The sequence below is a fragment of the Ranitomeya imitator genome, chromosome 2 (genome assembly GCF_032444005.1).
Source record: "Ranitomeya imitator isolate aRanImi1 chromosome 2, aRanImi1.pri, whole genome shotgun sequence".
Classification (NCBI taxonomy): Eukaryota; Metazoa; Chordata; class Amphibia; order Anura; family Dendrobatidae; genus Ranitomeya; species Ranitomeya imitator.
In genome coordinates, this window is record NC_091283.1 from 826,312,299 (window position 1) to 826,336,255 (window position 23,957).

A 23,957-nucleotide genomic window follows, 5' to 3' on the forward strand; every position below is an offset into this window, starting at 1 on the left:
ATGGTGACCGCTGACAGAGGAAGAAGCTGCAGTGCCCAGAGACCTTCTGTCCGGGATAAGGAGCCAGGGACCGGGCCGGAGCAAGTAAGTATGTCATATTTACCTGTCCGCGTTCCACACGCCGGGCGCCGCTCAGTCTTCCCGTCCTCTTGCTCTGACTTTTCAGGTCAGAGGGCGCGATGACGTACTAGTGTGCGCGCCGCCCTCTGCCTGAACAGTCAGTAGAGACGCCAGGACGGGACGCTGAGGAGCAGCAGGCAGCAAGAGAGGTGAGTATGACGGTTTTTTTTTTTATTGCAGCAGCAGCAGCGTTATATATGGCACAGCTTTATATGGCACATCTATGGGGCAATAATGAACGGTGCAGAGCATTAAATATGGGGCACAGCTTTATATGGAGCATCTATGGGGCAATAATGAACGGTGCAGAGCAATATATATGGCACAATTGAGGTCTCAATTAATTTTACTTTTATTGGTATCTATTTTTATTTTTGAAATTCACCGGTAGCTGCTGCATTTCCCACCCTTGGCTTATTAAGTTTTCCCAGTTTTTTGTGGCAAAATTAGGGGGGTCGGCTTATACTCGAGTATATACGGTATATATATTAATATATCATACAGCGCTAGATAGCTTAAAAGCCGGTAATTCAATTGCCTGCTTTTGCTATCTCCTTCCTAAACCCGACATGATATGAGACCTGGTTTACATACAGTAAGAGAGTGGCCAAGTGCCAGAATAGGCGCATCTTCCAGATGTGCCTTTTCTGGGGTGGCTGGGGGCAGATGTTTTTAGCCAGGGGGGGCCAATAACCGTGGACCCTCTCCAGGCTATTAATATCTGCCCTCAGTCACTGGCTTTACTACTCTGGCGGAGAAAATTGTGCAGGAGCCCACGCCAATTTTTTCCGCGATCTAACCCTATAAATTAATAGCTAGAGCACCCAAATTTTGCACATACACACTACTGATATTAGTAGTGTGGAATATGCAAAAAAAATGGTGATATGAGATGGTTTACTGTATGTAAACCATGTCTCATATCATGTCGGGTTTAGGAAGGAGAAAGAAAAAGCCGGCAATTGAATTACCAGCTTTTCTCCTATCTAGTGCTGTATGAAATATTAATATATACATATATATATATATATATATATAGATATATATATCTATATATATATATATATATATATATATAGATATATATATCTATATATATATATATATATATATATATATGTGTGTGTCTCACTGACATATATATATATATATATACCTATTCTATGTGTACACATTTATTCTACCTATTCTACTGTAAGCTGTCAGTGTGATTTTACTGTACACCGCACTGAATTACCGGCTTTTCTCTCTAACACCGCTGCGTATTTCTCGCAAGTCACACTGCTGGTCCGTGTGTAATCCGTATTTTTCTCGCCCCCATAGAATTTCATTGCCGTATTTTTGGCGCAATACGCTGACAAACGCAGCATGCTGCGATTTTCTACGGCCGTAGAAGACCGTATAATACGGATCAGTAAAATACGGCTGATAGGAGCAGGGGCATAGAGAAGCATTGTACCGTATGCAATCCGTATTTTCAGCACCTCTCTTACGTCATTAAAAAACACGGTAGTGTGAGGCCGGCCTAAATGGTGGATCGGTACAAAGAAATGAAGACCTGGCCCCTGATTAAAGGGATGCTGCTATTAAAAACTAATACATTTTCATGCTTTTCTCCTGTTGGGAGAATATTACTCTTGTAAATGAATAGAAAGGACTCAGCTTGTGTATGTATCCCACGGACAGACTCATTTGGGAAGCATGTAATACTTAGCTTCTCCTGTGGTGGCGCTGCAGTGGAAATTAACCCTTCCTATCTGCTTTCTCTGCAGATAACAGATGATCATTGCTGATCCCTGCAGGGTCTAAATTTACAAAAATGTACTATAGAAACCAGATTTTTTTTTTTTTAAGCCTGAGCCAAGATAGGCAGCTGTCACAAGTGGACGAAGAAGAATGAAGACTCCCGTGAGGTTCTTAGAACAGTATTAATGGTGCCAGCACTTTTAATCTAAAATTACCACATTCTGGGAGCAAGATAGTCAGTGTAGCTCCACATGGAAGGGGTGCGAGAGTCAGACGCTTATGGACGGGGACGGGGGAGTGCAAATATGTTCCGTCAATTACTGTCTATAATGATTGCACTAAAGGGTTAAAAAAAAAAAAAAAGCACTTTGGCTGCTCTCCTAGCGCGATCTCCTGTGACTCCATAATAAATATTGCTATAAACCGGTGGCTACAAGATGATTAAAAGTTACTTGAAACATACAACGGCTAATTATATTAGTAAGAGAAATCTAATGACTACGGTGGACGTAAAATGAAATCTAACAGCGCAGATTACTTATTATTGATTGAGGAGTCATCCGTCCAGATACCGGGGGAAACGCTTCATTCATCTTACTTATTGCTTTCACGATACATAATACAGTATGGAACGATTATCTGTCTGCAGCGATCTATAAAGCTGGCTGCGAAATCTGCAGTGCACACTGCCCCCTGGTGGACGATGGGAGCAGTGCACATTGCTGATGATGGCGAGCCCTGGGACCACTGATGTGATTCTCTACGCCAAGAAATATTTAGGGGTCTTGTTACAAGGTAGTTTCCTTCACCCCAGATTTAGACCCTAGAACTTCCCTCGCTTTCTTGACCCCAGGTCACATATAGTTACCAGATCTCATGATCCACATATATAGGCCCTCTCGGGTGGCAGCCCTTCATCCGGTATTATACCTTCTCTGTGCGTCAGGCGGCGCGCTCTCTAAGCTCCTCACACCACCGGGATCTCCTCGGGATCTCGCAGCAAGCCTCCATTGCTTCCCCACTATGGTTGGTTACAGGAGCGGCTCCTTCACTTCACCATGTCTCTTCCTTCTTTCCTTATGGGTGGACTTGGCTTCCTCTGCTTAGGACAGAAGCAGAGACAATCCCTAGACTATATTGTCCCTTCATCCTCTCCATAGTGGCGGGCATTGCTTCATCTGACGGGGACCGCCCTAGTGGTAACCCCCTTCTACAAGACCTCTTCATCCTCTCATTATAGTCGTCATGGCTTCCTCTGTTCGGGACAGTCACAGAGGCAACCCCCCTCCTCTATAACGTCTCTTCATTCTCTCCTTATGAGCAGACATGGCTTCCTCTGTTTAGGACAGTCACAGAGACAATCCCCCCACTATAACGTCTCTTCATTCTCTCCTTTTGGAGGCATGGCTTCCTTTATCTGTGACATTCACAGAGGTTATCCCCCTCCTCTGTAACACTTCTTCATCCTCTCCTTAGGGGCGGACATGGCTTCCTCTGACTGATGCAGTCTCCCCTGTAATCACTTCTCGCCCTCACGTTACAGGCCTGCGCTGCTTACTCTGCCCGGGAAAGTTACAGAGGAGATCTCCAATCGGTAATGTGGCCCATGGCGGCACACCGTGTCTGACCAATGTACTCACTTCACAGCTCTATGTCTCTGACTTTTCAGGGTGCAAAGCTCCAGCCTACTGCTGATGGCCTCTGCACCCGACCCGAGCAGAGGAAAGCGACGCTCAAATAACGTCTGTGTCATACACTCGTACTATACTCAGACAACGTACAAGACTGTACCAGACGCTCGTACGTGACGCATCCTCATAGCGACCATCCTGCAGCTCTGGGAGGCAATATGTGCACAGCAGAGTTGTGTGTGTGATGTGTAAACAGCAGTGCTCTGTGTGTAATATACAGAGGTGTGAATGCATGGCAGCTCTGTGCCAGGGTCCATAAAGTGTTGACAGCAAAAATGTGTGTGTGTAATGTGTGTACACAGTGGAGTGTGCGTGTGTGTAATGTGTGTACACAGTGGAGTGTGCGTGTGTGTAATGTGTGTACACAGTGGAGTGTGCGTGTGTGTAATGTGTGTACACAGTGGAGTGTGCGTGTGTGTAATGTGTGTACACAGTGGAGTGTGCGTGTGTGTAATGTGTACACAGTGGAGTGTGCGTGTGTGTAATGTGTGTACACAGTGGAGTGTGCGTGTGTGTAATGTGTGTACACAGTGGAGTGTGCGTGTGTGTAATGTGTGTACACAGTGGAGTGTGCGTGTGTGTAATGTGTACACAGTGGTTGTGCGTGTGTGTAATGTGTACACAGTGGAGTGTGCGTGTGTGTAATGTGTACACAGTGGTTGTGCGTGTGTGTAATGTGTACACAGTGGAGTGTGCGTGTGTGTAATGTGTGTACACAGTGGAGTGTGCGTGTGTGTAATGTGTACACAGTGGTTGTGCGTGTGTGTAATGTGTACACAGTGGTTGTGCGTGTGTGTAATGTGTACACAGTGGAGTGTGCGTGTGTGTAATGTGTACACAGTGGAGTGTGCGTGTGTGTAATGTGTACACAGTGGAGTGTGCGTGTGTGTAATGTGTACACAGTGGTTGTGCGTGTGTGTAATGTGTACACAGTGGAGTGTGCGTGTGTGTAATGTGTACACAGTGGAGTGTGCGTGTGTGTAATGTGTACACAGTGGTTGTGCGTGTGTGTAATGTGTACACAGTGGAGTGTGCGTGTGTGTAATGTGTGTACACAGTGGAGTGTGCGTGTGTGTAATGTGTACACAGTGGTTGTGCGTGTGTGTAATGTGTACACAGTGGAGTGTGCGTGTGTGTAATGTGTACACAGTGGTTGTGCGTGTGTGTAATGTGTGTACACAGTGGAGTGTGCGTGTGTGTAATGTGTGTACACAGTGGAGTGTGCGTGTGTGTAATGTGTACACAGTGGTTGTGCGTGTGTGTAATGTGTACACAGTGGTTGTGCGTGTGTGTAATGTGTACACAGTGGAGTGTGCGTGTGTGTAATGTGTACACAGTGGTTGTGCGTGTGTGTAATGTGTACACAGTGGAGTGTGCGTGTGTGTAATGTGTACACAGTGGAGTGTGCGTGTGTGTAATGTGTACACAGTGGAGTGTGCGTGTGTGTAATGTGTACACAGTGGTTGTGCGTGTGTGTAATGTGTACACAGTGGAGTGTGCGTGTGTGTAATGTGTACACAGTGGAGTGTGCGTGTGTGTAATGTGTACACAGTGGAGTGTGCGTGTGTGTAATGTGTACACAGTGGAGTGTGCGTGTGTGTAATGTGTACACAGTGGTTGTGCGTGTGTGTAATGTGTACACAGTGGAGTGTGCGTGTGTGTAATGTGTACACAGTGGAGTGTGCGTGTGTGTAATGTGTACACAGTGGAGTGTGCGTGTGTGTAATGTGTACACAGTGGTTGTGCGTGTGTGTAATGTGTACACAGTGGAGTGTGCGTGTGTGTAATGTGTACACAGTGGAGTGTGCGTGTGTGTAATGTGTACACAGTGGAGTGTGCGTGTGTGTAATGTGTACACAGTGGAGTGTGCGTGTGTGTAATGTGTACACAGTGGAGTGTGCGTGTGTGTAATGTGTACACAGTGGAGTGTGCGTGTGTGTAATGTGTACACAGTGGAGTGTGCGTGTGTGTAATGTGTACACAGTGGAGTGTGCGTGTGTGTAATGTGTACACCGTGGAGTGTGTGTGTGAAATATGTGTACACCGTGGAGTGTGCGTGTGTGTAATGTGTACACAGTGGTTGTGCGTGTGTGTAATGTGTACACAGTGGTTGTGCGTGTGTGTAATGTGTGTACACAGTGGAGTGTACGTGTGTGTAATATGTGTACACCGTGGAGTGTATGTGTGTAATATGTGTACACAGTGGGGTGTGTGTGTGTAAGGTATAAAGGTACCTTCACACATAACGATTTCATTAACGATATTGTTGCTTTTTGTGACGTAGCAGCGATATCGTTAACGAAATCGTTATGTGTGACAGCGACCAACGATCAGGCCCCTGCTGGGAGATCGTTGGTCGCTGGGAATGATCAGGACCTTTTTTTGGTCGCTGATCATCCGCTGTCATCGCTGGATCGGCGTGTGTGACACCGATCCAGCGATGTGTTCACTTGTAACCAGGGTAAATATCGGGTTACTAAGCGCAGGGCCGCGCTTAGTAACCCGATATTTACCCTGGTCACCCTTGTAAAAGTTAAAAAAAAAAAAAAACACTACATACTCACATTCCGATGTCTGTCACGTCCCCCGGCGTTAGCTTCCCGCACTGACTGTCAGCGCCGGCCGTAAAGCAGAGCACAGCGGTGACGTCACCGCTGTGCTCTGCTTTACGGTCGGCTGGCGCTGACACAGGTAAATATCCCCTGGTTACCCGGGGACTTCGGCATCGTTGAAGACAGTTTCAACGATGACGAAGTCGTTCCCCTGATCGTTGGTCACTGGAGAGAGCGGTCTGTGTGACAGCTCCCCAGTGACCACACAACGACTTACCAACGATCACGGCCAGGTCGTATCACTGGTCGTGATCGTTGGTAAGTCGTTTAGTGTAACGGTACCTTAAGAAGCAAAACTCAAAACCTGACTCGTCTTATTCACAGCAGCCAAACTAGGGAGAGAACGCAGCAGGGGACGGGGTCAGATAACGACGATCAGGACTGTGTCTTTATCCTCTTCCCATAGAAGCCCATTTTTATCCCTGCTCTTCTTCAAAGAGCCATTCATGTTTTTTTATTTCATTTTTTTTTTGTTTTTTTAATTTTTCCATACAAGGGCTTGTTATTTATGGAACAAATTTGTAGACCTGAATGTCACAATTCTCTTCATGATGGTGAAAAAATGCAATTATTTCCATTGTTGTTTTTTGGCTCCATTTTTTTTTCTTCCATTCAACGTGCCATAAAAACAGACCTGGATCCCCGATTCCTCAGGTCAGTACGATGACAGCAAAATCAAACTTATCAAGTGTTTTTATAATATATACTAGATCGTGGCCCGATTCTAACGCATTCTAGAATATGTATGTATATAGCAGCTACATAGTATATAGCACAGGCCACGACATATTCTTGAATACCCGATGCGTTAATACAGGCCATGCAGTATATAACACAGCCCAAACAGTATATAACACTGCCCACACAGTATATAACACTGCCCACATAGTATATAACACTGTCACTGCCCATTTAGTATATAGCAGCCATGTAGTATATAACGTAGCCGATGCAGTATATAACACTGCCCATACAGTATATAACACTGCCCACGTAGTATATAGCAGCCATGTAGTATATAACGTAGCCGACGCAGTATATAACGCAGCCGACACAGTATATAACACTGCCTACATATTATATAACACTGCCCACATAGTATATAGCAGCCATGTAGTATATAACGTAGCCGATGAGGTATATAACACTGCCCATACAGTATATAACACTGCCCACGTAGTATATTGCACAGCCCACGTAGTATATAGCACAGCCCACGTAGTATATAGCACAGCCCACGTAGTATATAGCACAGCCCACGTAGTATATAGCACAGCCCACGTAGTATATTGCACAGCCCACGTAGTATATAGCACAGCCCACGTAGTATAAAACACTGCACACGCAGTATATAGCAATGTGGGCGTCATATCCCTGATAAAAAAAAATGATTAAAATAAAAAATAGTTATACACTCACCTTCCGTTGGCCCCCGGATCGAAGCGGTTACCGACGGTCCTCACGTGCTCCGGTCTGAAGAGTGCATTGCGGTCTCGCGAGATGATGACGTAGCGGTCTCGCAAGACCGCTACGTCATCATCTCGCAAGATCGCAATGCATGGAGTGGTCACCGGAACGTCGCGAGCAGCGCGAAAGGCCTGTTGTGGATCCGAGGGGCCGACGGACGGTGAGTATACAACGATTTTTTATTTTTTTATTATTTGTAACATTAGATCTTTTTACTATTGATGCTGCATAGGCAGCATCAATAGTAAAACGTTGGTCACACAGGGTTAACAGCAGCGTTAATGGACTGTGTTACACCGCGGCATAACGCGGTCAACGCTGCCATTAACCCTGTATGAGCACTGACTGGAGGGGAGTACGGAGCGGGCGCCGACTGCGGGAAGTAAGGAGCGGCCATTTTGGCGCCGGACTGTGCCCGTCGCTGATTGGTCATGGCTGTTTTGCCGCGACCAATCAGTGACTTGGATTTCCATGACAGAGGCCGCGACCAATGAATATCTGTGACAGACAGAAGGACAGACAGAAAGACTGAAGTGACCCTTAGACAATTATATAGTAGATAGTGTTATCATAAAATATATACAATTGTTTTACAGGCGTTGCCTAATTCAGAAGTTTCTAAAGAAAATTTTCTCCTTTTTTTTATTATTAATTATTATCAACAACGTTTGGGTTCGTTAATTCTATATTTTGGCAGATTGGAAGTTTTACAATGCGGCGATAACCAATTCATACATTTTTTTATTTCTATACTTTTGGAGTGGTAAAGTGATTTAAACTTTTAGGGGTATTTATATTTTTGTAATCTTTTTACTATTTTTTTTTTTTTTTTTAATTCTAATGACTTTTTACTTTTTATTAAGCATACTTACTTTAGTATTACAGTATATAGTGATATTAGCACGCTCCTATAAAACACATCCCCACCCCCAGAAGCAGCACTGAAACACCAGGGCCAAGTCTAATGATGTAGCATCCGGGTATCTTAGTTAAAAAAAAAAAAAGCGTAGAACTGCAGGATCCGACTACAAAGGGTTTGTTTGTAGTCTGTTACCATGGAGACACATAGATCAGCCCAGCAGCTGAAGACATTTAACGGAAGGAGATTTTTTATGAAGATCTGTTGCATCATTTTTCATTCAGGATTTATCACAAACGTTCTTACCTCTGTAGAAGTCAGCGTTCCTCAGGAATAATGTACTGTTCACAATCACCAAAACCCAACACAAGGGCAGGAGATAGAGTATGCAAATAGAGCCCAGTAATAATCCATACAACCTGAGAAAACAAGGGAACACTAGGTCATTTCTACACCAGAATATCCTTCTACCGGTCTCATACATCGAAAGCTTTCCTGTAACAACAGCGCCATGTTAGTCCACAGGCTGGGAGTGGTATTGCAGCTCAGATTCATTGACGTAAATGAATCTCTCTGGCGCATGGAAACATACGGTGCTATCTCCGCAAGGGAACAGTCATTTATTTTTCAGAAACAGCGCCCCCTCGTCCGCAGGCTGTGCCCGGTATTGCAGCCAAGCCCCAGACAAGTGAATACCATGCACGGCCTTTAGTCGGTAGTTCTGCTTCCTACAGGCAACGTAAGGAATATTAATTCCTGCACGGTAAATAAACATTAACAACAATCTTCTGTGATTTGCATCCGGTGGTTCATTGTCCGGACACGCTGGGAGTTGTAGTTTTGTAAAAGACGGAGAGCCACAGGTTGGAGACTTCTGCAAAAGAGAAATCTTCCAAGTTACTTACTGAATTGAAGCGGAAGGATTCTGCCAGTGCACGACCTGATAGACTCGCTCACAAGTGCCACAGATCAGGTTGAGGATGCCCTCCAGGTGAATCAAGCTGCAAAACACAAGGCGGGAGAGTCATAAAGCGAAGAAAGCTTCTGAAAGGGGAACTCTGCAGGGGGAAAAAAAAAAACAGTTTCCAGTTCTGGGTCACTTACTGGGCTTCTTGCTGTAGTTCTGATAAAACATTGTTCCCTTTGTTACTTATAAGTCCTGGCTATCCCTGCCCACCCACCATTGATTGGCAGTGTTCTGCCTATGCACAGTGTAGACAGAAAGCTGTCAATCAATGATGTAGGTGGGTTAGGCAGAGCTCATGATTGCAGGACTAATAGAGCTGACCATATAAAACACTGATTTCATCAAAACTACAGTAGGAAGGCCAGTAAGTGACCCAGAGGTGGAATCAGGGTCTCTGTGTTAGTGCACGGATATGGGTCATGCGGCTATTTAGACATAATATCCGATTTCTCTATATAACAGGAGGCGCGCTCCATCTTGGACACTTGTGGCATATCCACACCATATGCAATATATGTCTGACCTGTACGAAGCCCCAGGGGGCGGTGCGCTCCTCTGCCTCCTGGATTCATGCCTGCCAGGGGGCGGATTGATAGCTTTACCTCCTCGATGCTACAGAGGTAGAGCTGCTTCCACTTGCAGTATCAGAGGGCGCATATTTTGGACCAGCGGCTCAGACATGCCTCTGGTCAGAACTGTCCATCATCAGGAGCGCACCGCTCCTCTGCCTCCTGGATTCATGCCTGCCAGGGGGCGGTGCGCTCCTGAAGATTGACAGCTTTACCTCCTCCATGCTACAGAGGTAGCGCTGCTTCTGCTTGAGGCATCAGAAAGCGCATATTTCGGGCCAGCGGCTCAGACATGTCTCTGATCTGAACTGTCCATCTTCAGGAGCGCACCGCCCCCTGGTAAGCAGGAATCCGGAAGGTAAAGGAGCGGTGCGCTCCTGATGATGAGCAGTTCAGATCAGAGGCATGTCTCAGGCGCTGGCCCAACATATGAGCTCTCTGACGCTGCGAGCAGAAGCAGCTTTAACGCTATAGCATCGAAGGAGCCTAAAGCGGACTTGATCCAGTGATCCATCCAGCTCCAGGGCAGCGCTTACAAGCCTACAAGTGAGGCGCTTCTTGCCGGCAAAATGGGCCACCGCTGATCGACTGCAGAAGTGGCTTGTAACCTCAGCAACGAGTAGGAAACGATAGAATTCAAAATCAATCCATCCTTGAGAATGGAAAGGATTGTTAATAAGAAATATATTGTTTTTACAGGCAGTTTGCAACTGAACCCGAGACAATACATTTAAGAAGCAGTACGACTATTTCCTTAAAGGGGTTGTTTAATCTGAGACACTTATGGCATCTCACAAATGTCCAATAGCTGTAGATCCCACTGCTGAGATCTCCAGAAATCTAGGCCCAGGTACATGATGTCATGGATTGTATATGCGCATGCTTTCATGGAATGTATAAATGATGCGTATGCTTTCATGGAATATATATGCGCATGCTTTCATGGAATATATTTGCACATGCTTTCATTGAATGTATATGTGCATGCTTTCATGGAATGTACAGTATATGCGCATGCTTTCATGGAATGTATATGCGCTTGCTTTCATGAAATGTATATGCGCATGCTTTCATGAAATGTATATGCGCATGCTTTCATGGAATGTATGTGCGCATGCTTTCATGAAATGTATATGCGCATGCTTTCATGGAATGTATGTGTGCATGCTTACATGGGATGTAGATGCGCATGCTTTCATGGAATGTATGTGTGCATGCTTTCATGGAATGTAGATGTGCATGCTTTCATGGAATGTATGTGTGCATGCTTTCATGGAATGTATATGCGCATGCTTTCATGGAATGTATATGTGCATGCTTTCATGGAATGTATATGCGCATGCTTTCATGGAATGTATATGCGCATGCTTTCATGGAATGTATATGTGCATGCTTTCATGGAATGTATATGCACATGCTTTCATGGAATGTATGTGCATGCTTTCATGGAATGTATATGCGCATGCTTTCATGGAATGTATGTGTGCATGCTTTCACGGAATGTATATGCGCATGCTTTCATGGAACATATTTGCGCATGCATTCATTTAATGTATATGTGCATGCTTTCATGGAATGTACAGTGTATGCGCATGCTTACATGGAATGTATGTGTGCATGCTTTCATGGAATGTAGATGCGCATGCTTACATGGAATGTATATGTGCATGCTTTCATGGAATGTAGATGCGCATGCTTTCATGGAATGTGTGTGTGCATGCTTTCATGGAATGTAGATGTGCATGCTTTCATGGAATGTATATGCGCATGCTTTCATTGAATGTATATGCGCATGCTTTCATGGAATGTATGTGTGCATGCTTTCATGGAATGTATATGCGCATGCTTTCATGGAATGTATATGCGCATGCTTTCATTGAATGTATATGCGCATGCTTTCATGGAATGTATGTGTGCATGCTTTCATGGAATGTATATGCGCATGCTTTCACGGAATGTATATGCGCATGCTTTCATGGAACATATTTGCGCAAGCTTTCATTTAATGTATATGTGCATGCTTTCATGGAATGTACAGTGTATGCGCATGCTTACATGGAATGTATGTGTGCATGCTTACATGGAATGTACCGTATGTGTGCATGCTTTCATGGAATGTATATGCGCATGCTTTCATGGAATGTACAGTGTATGCGCATGCTTACATGGAATGTATGTGTGCATGCTTACATGGAATGTACCGTATGTGTGCATGCTTTCATGGAATGTATATGTGCATGCTTTCATGGAATGTATATGCGCATGCTTTCATGGATTGTATAGGTGAATGCGTATGCTTTCATGGAATGTATATGCATATGCTTTCATGGAATGTATATGTCTTTTTATGTGTCTTTGCTTTATACTTTCAAGTATATAGAGCGGGCGGCTTCCAGACGAAGCCACCTGAAGAATGAACAACAGGCTTCGTCGTTTAACCGCTTCACCTTTTCCAAACCTAGAAGCGGTAAAAAGAAGTGACATAAGACGGAACAACGGGTTGTTTTTAAATTACTGTTCATTATGTTCATTTTTTGCAGCGCTTTGTCAGGGGGATACCAGGCAGAAACCACCGGAAAAAGACGTCATGTGCACAAAACCTTAGGCTTTAAAAAAAAATAATAATAATTAAAAAAATAATGAAACCTTAATTTAAAAAAAGATCAGAGGGATTCTCCTATTCATTTCTATTGTAAAAACACTTTGCTGTTCATATGTTCAGTGTTCTTAAAGTGTTTTTTTTCCGCTTCAGGTTTAGAAAAACGCCTGATGGGAAAAAGAGGGGCGCCGGTCACTTCTGTGTAGCATCTCTCGGTGGAATCCACTGCAAATTAAGCACTGTCCAATCAAATAGCAGGAAAAACAATAATTAGACATCATTTAATATCTTAAAGGGGATGTCCAGGGGATTAAAAGGATTATTAAAAAGTGATTCCTTGCTGCTCCCATCCTGATAATTACCTGATCCTTGCAGGCGTCTACTTCCTGAAAGGCTGGAAATAATGCACTGTCCGGCGTCAACCACTGATTAGATATGCGGCCATTTTCGGTCATTTCAGGTGGGTCGAAACGGGACTGGGTTAGCGTTGAAACGTTAGCTGCATGGCATCAGGGTAACGTTCACTTCTTTTCTTTTTTTAACCAGTTTGACCACATTTAAGAATGTTTTTTATCCCCTAGACAAACCCTTTAAATGACGATAGGATAATCACATTTTAAAGAGACAGTACACAATAACCAACAGTGACCGTGTTATTCTCTAGGACAGAGAATCTCCGCATTCCCCAGACATTTATATTTTGCGCCACGGGCATCGCTCAGACGGCGCGAGATGTAATAATGGATGGGGCAGATCTAGAATTCCAGGAATGAAGAAGGACTTACAAGCTCTTGAACTCGGCCACAGCTTCCTGTCGGGTGACTTTTACTTTCTTAAGATCCTCACGTCGCACGCTGTAGTATTTCCTTCTGGCCAGCTCCGGTTCGGGGAGATTCGCGTGCGACAGCTCCTGGAGGTAACCGATAAGGGCAGGTATGGAGACCAGCAGGGCGCCCACCGAGAACCAGGCAACTGGGATAATTAAATATAAAATCAAGGTAAAATACAACATCCAGCCTGTCCTATGGGATGATCAGCACATGAGAAGGTGATCAATTTCCCTGCAGCGCCTCCGCAGGAGGAATGAAGTATTGCATAATTTTTTTAAGTTTTTTTCCCCCCAATGGCACAGTCGCTGTGAACTCCAGGATCGGCAACATCTCCTATTACGGTTGAGGTAGCAGAGTATCAGCTGGACATGCGCCATCCATGTATGGAGATAAATACACCAGCGTTTTGGACCAAGGGATAAAAGGATCAGCCTAAGGGATAATGAGTAAGGGGCCAAGTTCATACGGGCATTTTCTTCATAGTCCGCCAGGATCGACCGGGAGACTCCTGATCCAAACTTACAGCATTATAGGCACATATGAAGCTGTAAATTCGGGTCGGGAGATCAATCCGACATTCCATAAAATATGGCAATCTGAAGCCAAGCTGCAGTAACAGGCACAGCCAATGGACAGGAGGGGCGCTGTTCCTTTTTTTCCAGTGATGGAAAAGAAAAAAAAAAAAGATACCATTGTATAATCTCATACAACTACCTTAACCCCTTCCCGCACCCTGGCACATGTACTGTGGTATTGCAGTGCATAGTACAAGTAAACAGTCCCCTAGATAGAGCTGAAAAATAAAGTGAAAACCAATATACATACAGTACAGACCAAAAGTTTGGACACACCTTCTCATTTAAAGATTTTTCTGTATTTTCATGACTATGAAAATTGTACATTCACACTGAATGCATCAAAACTATGAATTAACATGTGGAATTATATACTTAACAAAAAAGTGTGAAACAACTGAAATTATGTACAATATTCTAGGTTCTTCAAAGTAGCCACCTTTTGCTTTGATGACTGCTTTGCACACTCTTGGCATTCTCTTGATGAGCTTCAAGAGGTAGTCACTGGGAATGGTTTTCACTTCACAGGTGTGCCCTGTCATGTTTAATAAGTGGGATTTCTTGCCTTATAAATGGGGTTGGGACCATCAGTTGTGTTGAGCAGAAGTCTGGTGGATGCACAGCTGATAGTCCTACTGAATAGACTGTTAGAATTGGTATTATGGCAAGAAAAAAGCAGCTAAGTAAAGAAAAACGAGTGGCCATCATTACTTTAAGAAATGAATGTCAGTAAGTCTGAAAAATTGGGCAAATTTTGAAATTGTCCCTAAGTGCAGTGGCAAAAACCAAGCGCTACAAAAAAACTGGCTCACATGAGGACCGCCCCAGGAAAGGAAGAACAAGAGTCACCTCTGCTTCTGAGGATACGTTTATCCGAGTCACCAGCCTCAGAAATCGCAGGTTAACAGCAGCTCAGATTAGAGACCAGGTCAATGCCACACAGAGTTCCAGCAGCAGACACATCTCTACAACAACTGTTAAGAGGAGACTTTGTGCAGCAGGCCTTCATGGTAAAATAGCTGTTAGGAAACCACTGCTAAGGACAGGCAACAAGCAGAAGAGACTTGTTTGGGCTAAAGAACACAAGGAATGGACATTAGACCAGTGGAAATCTGTGCTTTGGTCTGATGAGTCCAAATTTGAGATCTTTAGTTCCAACCACCGTGTCTTTGTGCGACGCAGAAAAGGTGAACGGATGGACATTACATGCCTGGTTCACACCGTGAAGCATGGAGGAGGTGGTGTGATGATGTGGAGGTGCTTTGCAGCGGCATGCTATTCTTCCGGTTTCAGTTTAGTGGGACCATCATTTATTTTTCAACAGGACAATGACCCCAAACACACCTCCAGGCTGTGTAAGGGCTATTTGACCAAGAAGGAGAGTGATGGGGTGCTACACCAGATGACCTGGCCTTCACAGTCACCAGACCTGAACCCAATCCAGATGGTTCGGGGTGAGCTGGACCGCAGAGTGACGGCAAAAGGGCCAACAAGTGCTAAGCATCTCTGGGAACTCCTTCAAGATTGTTGGAAGACAATTCCCGGTGACTACCTCTTGAAGCTCATCAAGAGAATGCCAAGAGTGTCCAAAGCAGTCATCAAAGCAAAAGGTGGCTACTTTGAAGAACCTAGAATATAAGACATATTTTCAGTTGTTTCACATTTTTTTTGTTAAGTATATAATGCCACATGTGTTAATTCATAGTTTTGATGCCTTCAGTGTGAATGTACAATTTTCATAGTCATGAAAATACAGAAAAATATTTAAATGAGAAGATGTGTCCAAACTTTTGGTCTGTACTATGTATATAGATAGATAGATAGATAGATAGATAGATAGATAGATAGATATATAGATAGATAGATAGACAGATAGATATACATAAAAACAAAGAAAAAAAGTAAAAATAGAACAATAATAAGCATGCTCAGTGTCGCTGCGTCCATAAGTCCAGTCTATAACAATGTAATATCACCCACAAGGTGAATTGTAAAAAGAGAAAGCCCAAAATAATCAGAATTTTTGGGGGTCACAATAAAATACAATAAAAGCAATCATAGACCCCAAAAAGGTATTGATAAAAACTGCAAATGCAAAAAAAAAAAAAAAAAAACGAAAAATGGCTTGGTCACTAAGGGTTAATAATATTTTTGGAAAAAGAAATGCAATACTGCTGATCCAGGGGACAGAGGGATTCACCATCCACTCCTTGTCACAAGGGATGACAGCACAGCGAGTGGGCGGCCATGAGTGAATGTTTCTCCTTACACCAGTCATCACGTATTCATCGGTGAGACGGGTTTTACATGGATCCGCACACGTTACCATCTGTCGTTACTCTGGCGCCACATCGGAACGATACGCCCCACGACAACCAATCACCTGCAACATTATTCTCATATTTCTAAGGAAGGTGATTACCGGCCTTTGTAGCATTATATGGACACACCGACGCAAGCAAACACCCCGCGTCACACACAGCCGGCTACAACAATGGAGCCATTCACATGTCCCAGGCCTGGAGGATGTGTATTCAGCAATATCATTTTATGAAAAAAAAAGTAACACCTGAAAAGTAAATACTAGACAAGAATGGAAACTTAACGGCAATGTGAAGGATAAAAAGACTACAAAGAACAGCACCACGCTTGTCTACAGGTTGTGTCTGGTATCTTGAGTGAGAATAAGTGCGACACTAGACACAACCCATGGACAAAGGCGACAACCAATATGGCTACCACTAGAATACCCAACAATGCCAGACATACCACAGAATTGAAGGCAGCTGTGAAGCCTTTGAAATTTGTTAGCGCCTTTTTTTTTGCAAAATTCCTAACATAGAAATTAAATTTGACCCAAAAATTGATACAGGTCAGACTCCATAATTAATTCACACCCAAGACCAACCCCCTACATAAGTTCAGACCCAAGACCAACCCCCTACATAAATCCAGACCTCAGACTACCTGCCTACATAAATTCAGACCTGAGATCAAGCCCCTACATAAATTCAGACCCCAGAACCTTCCCAATGCATAGACTCAGACCCCAGACCAACCTCCTACAAAAATCCAGACCCCAGACTAACTTCCTCCATAAATTCATACCCCAGAACCTCCCTCTACATAAACTCAGACCCCAGATCAACTTCCTACATAAATTCCAACCCCAGACAAACCTCCTACATGTATTCAGATTAACTTTCCACATAAAGTCAGACCCCAGAAACTCTCACTACATAAAGTCAGACCCCAGACAACCTCCTTCATAAATTCAGACCCCAGAATCTCCCCCTACATAACTTCAGACCTCAGACAACCTCCTACATAAACTCAGAACCCAGACCAACCTCCTACATAAACTCAGAACCCAGACCAACCAACTACATAAACTCAGAACCCAGACCAACCAACTAAATAAACTCAGAACCCAGACCAACCAACTAAATAAACTCAGAACCCAGACCAACCAACTAAATAAACTCAGAACCCAGACCAACCAACTACATAAACTCAGAACCCAGACCAACCAACTAAATAAACTCAGAACCCAGACCAACCAACTAAATAAACTCAGAACCCAGACCAACCAACTACATAAACTCAGAACCCAGACCAACCAACTACATACACTCAGAACCCAGACCAACCAACTACATAAACTCAGAACCCAGACCAACCAACTACATAAACTCAGAACCCAGACCAACCAACTACATAAACTCAGAACCCAGACCAACCAACTACATAAACTCAGAACCCAGACCAACCAACTACATAAACTCAGAACCCAGACCAACCAACTACATAAACTCAGAACCCAGACCAACCAACTACATAAACTCAGAACCCAGACCAACCAACTACATAAACTCAGAACCCAGACCAACCAACTACATAAACTCAGAACCCAGACCAACCAACTAAATAAACTCAGAACCCAGACCAACCAACTACATAAACTCAGAACCCAGACCAACCAACTACATAAACTCAGAACCCAGACCAACCAACTAAACTCAGAACCCAGACCAACCAACTACATAAACTCAGAACCCAGACTAACCAACTAAATAAACTCAGAACCCAGACCAACCAACTACATAAACTCAGAACCCAGACCAACCAACTACATAAACTCAGAACCCAGACCAACCAACTACATAAACTCAGAACCCAGACCAACCAACTACATAAACTCAGAACCCAGACCAACCAACTACATAAACTCAGAACCCAGACTAACCAACTACATAAATTCACACCCCAGATCAAACCCCCAAATACTTTGAGACAACAGACCAGACCCCTAAATAAATTCAGATCTCCTAAATAAATTCAGACTAGATGTCAAAATTAATTTAGACTCCAGACCAGAACCATAATCCAGACTAATCCTCAAATCAAATTCAGGCCTCAGCCCAGACCCCTAAATTTATCTGTTGCTCGTCGCTCCTCCCTCCCGGGTTGAGTCCTCTTAAGCTCTGAGAATCTGGTCGCCAGTCATCGTTAAGATGTCATGGACCCCACAACATAAAATATCATTACTCTGAACGACATGAGGACCCAGTGATGTGGTGTCTGGAGCCAAAGGAGACCCAAACCAGGAGAGAGGAATTCATTTTTGCATCTAATTTGTTATCAGATTGTTATTAGGAGCCTCGTCTGGATGTGGAAAAGTTAATTAAGTTGTAGTTAAGGCCCATGTAGACTGACCTAACGGGAATTACAGATGTGGGAGAGGCCGGGGCGCCCGGGTGTGGTCATATCTTACAATTCCCAAATATAAGCCATTAGTAAAAGGCAACCATGCTCTCGCCCAGCCATTGTGTAGGGGATGGTTTTCCAGATGGCCCTTGCCATGCCTACAGGTTCTCCGTGCCTCACCTTCCACCCAGTTTTCTCAAGAAAAGATATAAAAGAAGTGAATGAAGGACGCAAGTGAAAGTTCCCTGCCAGGATCGGAGAAGACGGGCGGAAAATCCGTGGGATCATCACCACTTACCTTCATTCATCGTGAGCAGCAAAATATTCACCAGAAAACAGGTGAGAAGTGAAACGATTGGCGTCTGCCATCTACAAGGAAAAACAGAGAAAAAAATTGAACACACAGCAAAATATTATTATTATTTATTATTTTTGCAATTGAAGTTATTTTTCATATTTTATTATTGATGATTTTTATTGTTTCATTTGGAATGGGGAAAATGCGGGGTGATGTGAACTTTTATATTTTTTAATTTTTTCAACCATGGGGGTCTCCTGAAGACCCCCGGTTGACTTGCCAACCCATTGGCGCCCTGCGGTCATGTAACAGAGACGCCAACGGGTGGAGTTAGTGACGCGCTTCCGGCGCACTTGAGTTAAATGCTGATGTCAGAGATCGACAGCGGCATTTAACATGTTAACAGCCGCGGGTGGATCACCATTCCACCCGCAGCTGTTAAAGGCACTTGACAGTCAGCTGACATGTGACGGAAAAGACGCGAGCTCAGCGCCGGGGCCTATATTAAAGCAGAAGACACAACATATGAAATCATACGTCGTGAAGGGGTTGAAGTAACTTTTTCTTTTTCCATCTTGTGGTATTTTGTTAACGTTTTTCACACCAAATTCTTCAACAATTTGGTTCAAAAATACTTTTTTTTTGCCTTTAGATTTTTTTAAGCTTTTTTTTTTTAAAAAAGCATAAAGAGTCATAAACGTCCCAAAATTTGACAAAAAAAATTCAGACAGACATTTATATTAACTGCAAAAATACTTGGCACTCGTTTTGGTGTATACAACAGGAATATTAACTAACTGAAGCAAATGCAGAAAAAAACAATAGACATTTCAGTTAATACAAGACCTTCATCAGTCTGTTAAAAAGAAAAATAAATACGGTAAATGTACAACTATACAAAAATAGGAAAAATAAGAGATGAACACCATTTATCATGAGTGTCATAAAACACAAATCAAACAAAACACAGATAATTGTACATAGTACTGACAGAAAGTGGTGAAAAGAGGAGATTCCAGGACAGCTTCATTGTGGTATTATTGCTCTCAATCTCTCAGGTCAGGAAGGAAAAATAAAGGTGTAAAAAAAAGGAGAAACAGGAAAAGAAAGGGAAAAAAGAAACAAAGAGGAAAAGAAACAAGACAAAAGAAAAAGTAAAAAAAAGGAACATAAGAAACCAAAAACCTCAGAGACATTTATAGAGGCAACGGTGTAAGTATAATCATAGCACAGAACATAAAAGTGAACCGTACAATGTGGTGCATGGCGCCTGAAGCTACGGGGTAAGGCTTCTTTCACACTAGCGTCGGGCCCGGCCCGTCGCAGTGCGTCGGGCCGAGGTTACCGACGCTAGCGTTGCCTCCGCCGCACAACGGGTGCAGCGGATGCTGCTTTTCAGCGCATCCACTGCCCCATTGTGAGGTGCGGGGAGGTGGGGGAGGAGTTCCGGCCGCGCATGCGCGGTCGGAAAAGACGGTCCGTCGGCTGCAAAAAATGTTACATGGAACGTTTTTTGCGGCCGACGGTCGGCCGAAAAACGGCGCAACCGTCGCGCGACGGTTGCGACGTGTGGCAATCCGTCGCAATGCGTCGCGTAATGTTAGTCAATGGAGAAAAAACGCATCCTGCAAACACTTTTGCAGGATGCGTTTTTTCTGCAAAACGACGCATTGTGACGGATTGCAGTTAACGCTAGTGTGAAAGTAGCCTAAGAGAAGCCAGACTGCTAGAAAATAGACCCGAGGCTAGGACGAAGCTGGCAGCCACCAAAAAAGCAGAATATGCACACACCCAGATAAATCACACTGAAAGGTGCCGCAACCCGTTACACAGAAGGCGTCTTTGCCGTATAACTGATGGACTGGGTGTCCTATGTGCGCGCCACGCTCTCCAGAAGAGTCTGGTCTTTTTTCTCTAGACCGTTACAGTGGGGCAAAAAAGTATTTAGTCAGTCAGCAATAGTGCAAGTTCCACCACTTAAAAAGATGAGAGGCGTCTGTAATTTACATCATAGGTAGACCTCAACTATGGGAGACAAACTGAGAAAAAAAAATCCAGAAAATCACATTGTCTGTTTTTTTAACATTTTATTTGCATATTATGGTGGAAAATAAGTATTTGGTCAGAAACAAAATTTCATCTCAATACTTTGTAATATATCCTTTGTTGGCAATGACAGAGGTCAAACGTTTTCTGTAAGTCTTCACAAGGTTGCCACACACTGTTGTTGGTATGTTGACCCATTCCTCCATGCAGATCTCCTCTAGAGCAGTGTTGTTATTGGCTTTTCGCTTGGCAACACGGACTTTCAACTCCCTCCAAAGGTTTTCTATAGGGTTGAGATCTGGAGACTGGCTAGGCCACTCCAGGACCTTGAAATGCTTCTTACGAAGCCACTCCTTTATTGCCCTGGCGGTGTGCTTTGGATCATTGTCATGTTGAAAGACCCAGCCACGTTTCATCTTCAATGCCCTTGCTGATGGAAGGAGGTTTGCACTCAAAATCTCACGATACATGGCCCCATTCATTCTTTCATGTACCCGGATCAGTCGTCCTGGCCCCTTTGCAGAGAAACAGACCCAAAGCATGATGTTTCCACCACCATGCTTTACAGTAGGTATGGTGTTTGATGGATGCAACTCAGTATTCTTTTTCCTCCAAACACGACAAGTTGTGTTTCTACCAAACAGTTCCAGTTTGGTTTCATCAGACCATAGGACATTCTCCCAAAACTCCTCTGGATCATCCAAATGCTCTCTAGCAAACTTCAGACGGGCCCGGACATGTACTGGCTTAAGCAGTGGGACACGTCTGGCACTGAAGGATCTGAGTCCATGGTGGCGTAGTGTGTTACTTATGGTAGGCCTTGTTACATTGGTCCCAGCTCTCTGCAGTTCATTCACTAGGTCCCCCCGCGTGGTTCTGGGATTTTTGCTCACCGTTCTTGTGATCATTCTGACCCCACGGGGTGGGATTTTGGGTGGAGCCCCAGATCGAGGGAGATTATCAGTGGTCTTGTATGTCTTCCATTTTCTAATTATTGCTCCCACTGTTGATTTCTTCACTCCAAGCTGGTTGGCTATTGCAGATTCAGTCTTCCCAGCCTGGTGCAGGGCTACAATTTTGTTTCTGGTGTCCTTTGACAGCTCTTTGGTCTTCACCATAGTGGAGTTTGGAGTCAGACTGTTTGAGGGTGTGCACAGGTGTCTTTTTATACTGATAACAAGTTTAAACAGGTGCCATTACTATAGGTAATGAGTGGAGGAAAGAGGAGACTCTTAAAGAAGAAGTTACAGGTCTGTGAGAGCCAGAAATCTTGATTGTTTGTTTCTGACCAAATACTTATTTTCCACCATAATATGCAAATAAAATGATTAAAAAAACAGACAATGTGTTTTTCTGGATTTTTTTTTTCTCAGTTTGTCTCCCATAGTTGAGGTCTACCTATGATGTAAATTACAGACGCCTCTCATCTTTTTAAGTGGTGGAACTTGCACTATTGCTGACTGACTAAATACTTTTTTGCCCCACTGTATATAAAATCAGGAGAGGACTGGAAATGTCATGAATCAGCCAAAAACATCTTGAAACCCCAAATCCTGCCTACAATGGCGAACTTTAAATAAAAAAAAGGGGGAGAAGGAAGAGAAGAAAAAGAAGAAGGAGGAGAAGAAGGAGAAGAAGGTGGAGAAGAAGAAAAAGGAAAAAGAAAGAGGAGGAGAAGAAGAAAAAGGAACAAGAATAAAAAGAAGAAGAAGAATAGGAAGAAGAAAAAGAAGAAGAAAAACAGAAGGAGGAGGAGAAGACGATGAAGAAGAAGGAGAAGAATAAAGAAGGAGAAGGAGAAGGAGAAAAAGAAGGAGAAAAAGAAGGAGAAAAAGAAGGAGAAAAAGAAGGAGAAAAAGAAAGAAAAAGAAGGAGAAAAAGAAGGAGAAAAAAGGAGAAAAGGAAGAAGAAAAGGAAGACGGAAAATAAGAAGAAAAAGAAGATAAAGGAGAAAGGAGAAAAAGAATGGGAAGAAGCAGGAGGAGGAGAAGAAGAAAAATAAGAAGAAAAGGAAGAAGGAAAAAGATTAAAAAGAAGAAAAGGAAGAAAAGAGGAAAAACAGGAGGAGGAGAAGACGAAGAAGAATAATAAGAAGAAAAAGACGAAGAAGAAGAAGACGACGAAGACGACGAAGAAGAAGGATGAAGAAGAAGAAGAAGAAGAAGAAGAAGGAAAAGAAGAAGGAAAGAAGGAGAAAAAGAAGGAGAAAAAGAAAGCGAAAAGGAAAGCGAAAAGGAAAAAGAATAAAAATAAGAAGAAAAGGAAGAAGAAAAAGAAAAAGGATTAGAAAAAGAAGAAAAGAGAAAAAGAAGGAGAAGGAGAAGTAGGAGGAGAAGAAGAAGAAAAGGAAGAAGGAAAAAGATTAAAAAGAAGAAAAACAAGAAAATGAAACAATAAAAAGACAAAGAATGAGAAGGAGAAGAAAAGGAGAAGAAAAAGGAAAAGAAAAAGAAGGAGGAGGAGAAGGAGGAGAAGAAAAGGAAGAAGGAAAAAGATTAAAAAGAAGAAGAAAAGGAAGAAAAAAGAATAAAAAGAAGATGATGAAGAAGGAGGAGAAGGAGAAGAAGAAAAACAGAAGGAGAAGAAGAAGAAAAACAGAAGGAGGAAAAGGAGAAGACGCTAACACATAAAATAAACTTTAAAAAAATCACAAATTACAAGAAAAATAAGGTGCAAGTGATAAACAGGAGAAAAAAAAACACTAAAAAGTAGACAGAAATAATGAAGCCCTTGGTGTTTACATTTCTCCCGATCTCTCTTGTTGCTGTTGGTGAATAAACACATTCTTGCCTACATCCACAGGCTAAAAACAGGCTCTAGCTTGTTGCCACTCACTGACTGCAAGCAGAGATCTTGAAACGCTAAGGGTAT

The 23,957-nt window shown here is 43.3% G+C and overlaps 1 protein-coding gene across 3 annotated transcripts in view; it reads right to left on the reverse strand.

Moving 5' to 3' along the window:
* The window catches only part of ZFYVE27 (zinc finger FYVE-type containing 27), a 103,956-nt gene that overhangs the window by 57,289 nt on the left and 22,710 nt on the right, over nt 1-23,957 (reverse strand). For all 3 annotated transcript variants that reach the window (XM_069754023.1, XM_069754021.1, XM_069754022.1), the window contains exons 3-6: nt 19,041-19,111; nt 13,416-13,602; nt 9,401-9,496; nt 8,802-8,914 (exon numbers count right to left, since the gene is read on the reverse strand). In XM_069754023.1, the coding sequence (XP_069610124.1) occupies nt 8,802-8,914; nt 9,401-9,496; nt 13,416-13,602; nt 19,041-19,111 (467 nt within the window). The remainder of the gene's footprint in view (nt 1-8,801; nt 8,915-9,400; nt 9,497-13,415; nt 13,603-19,040; nt 19,112-23,957) is intronic.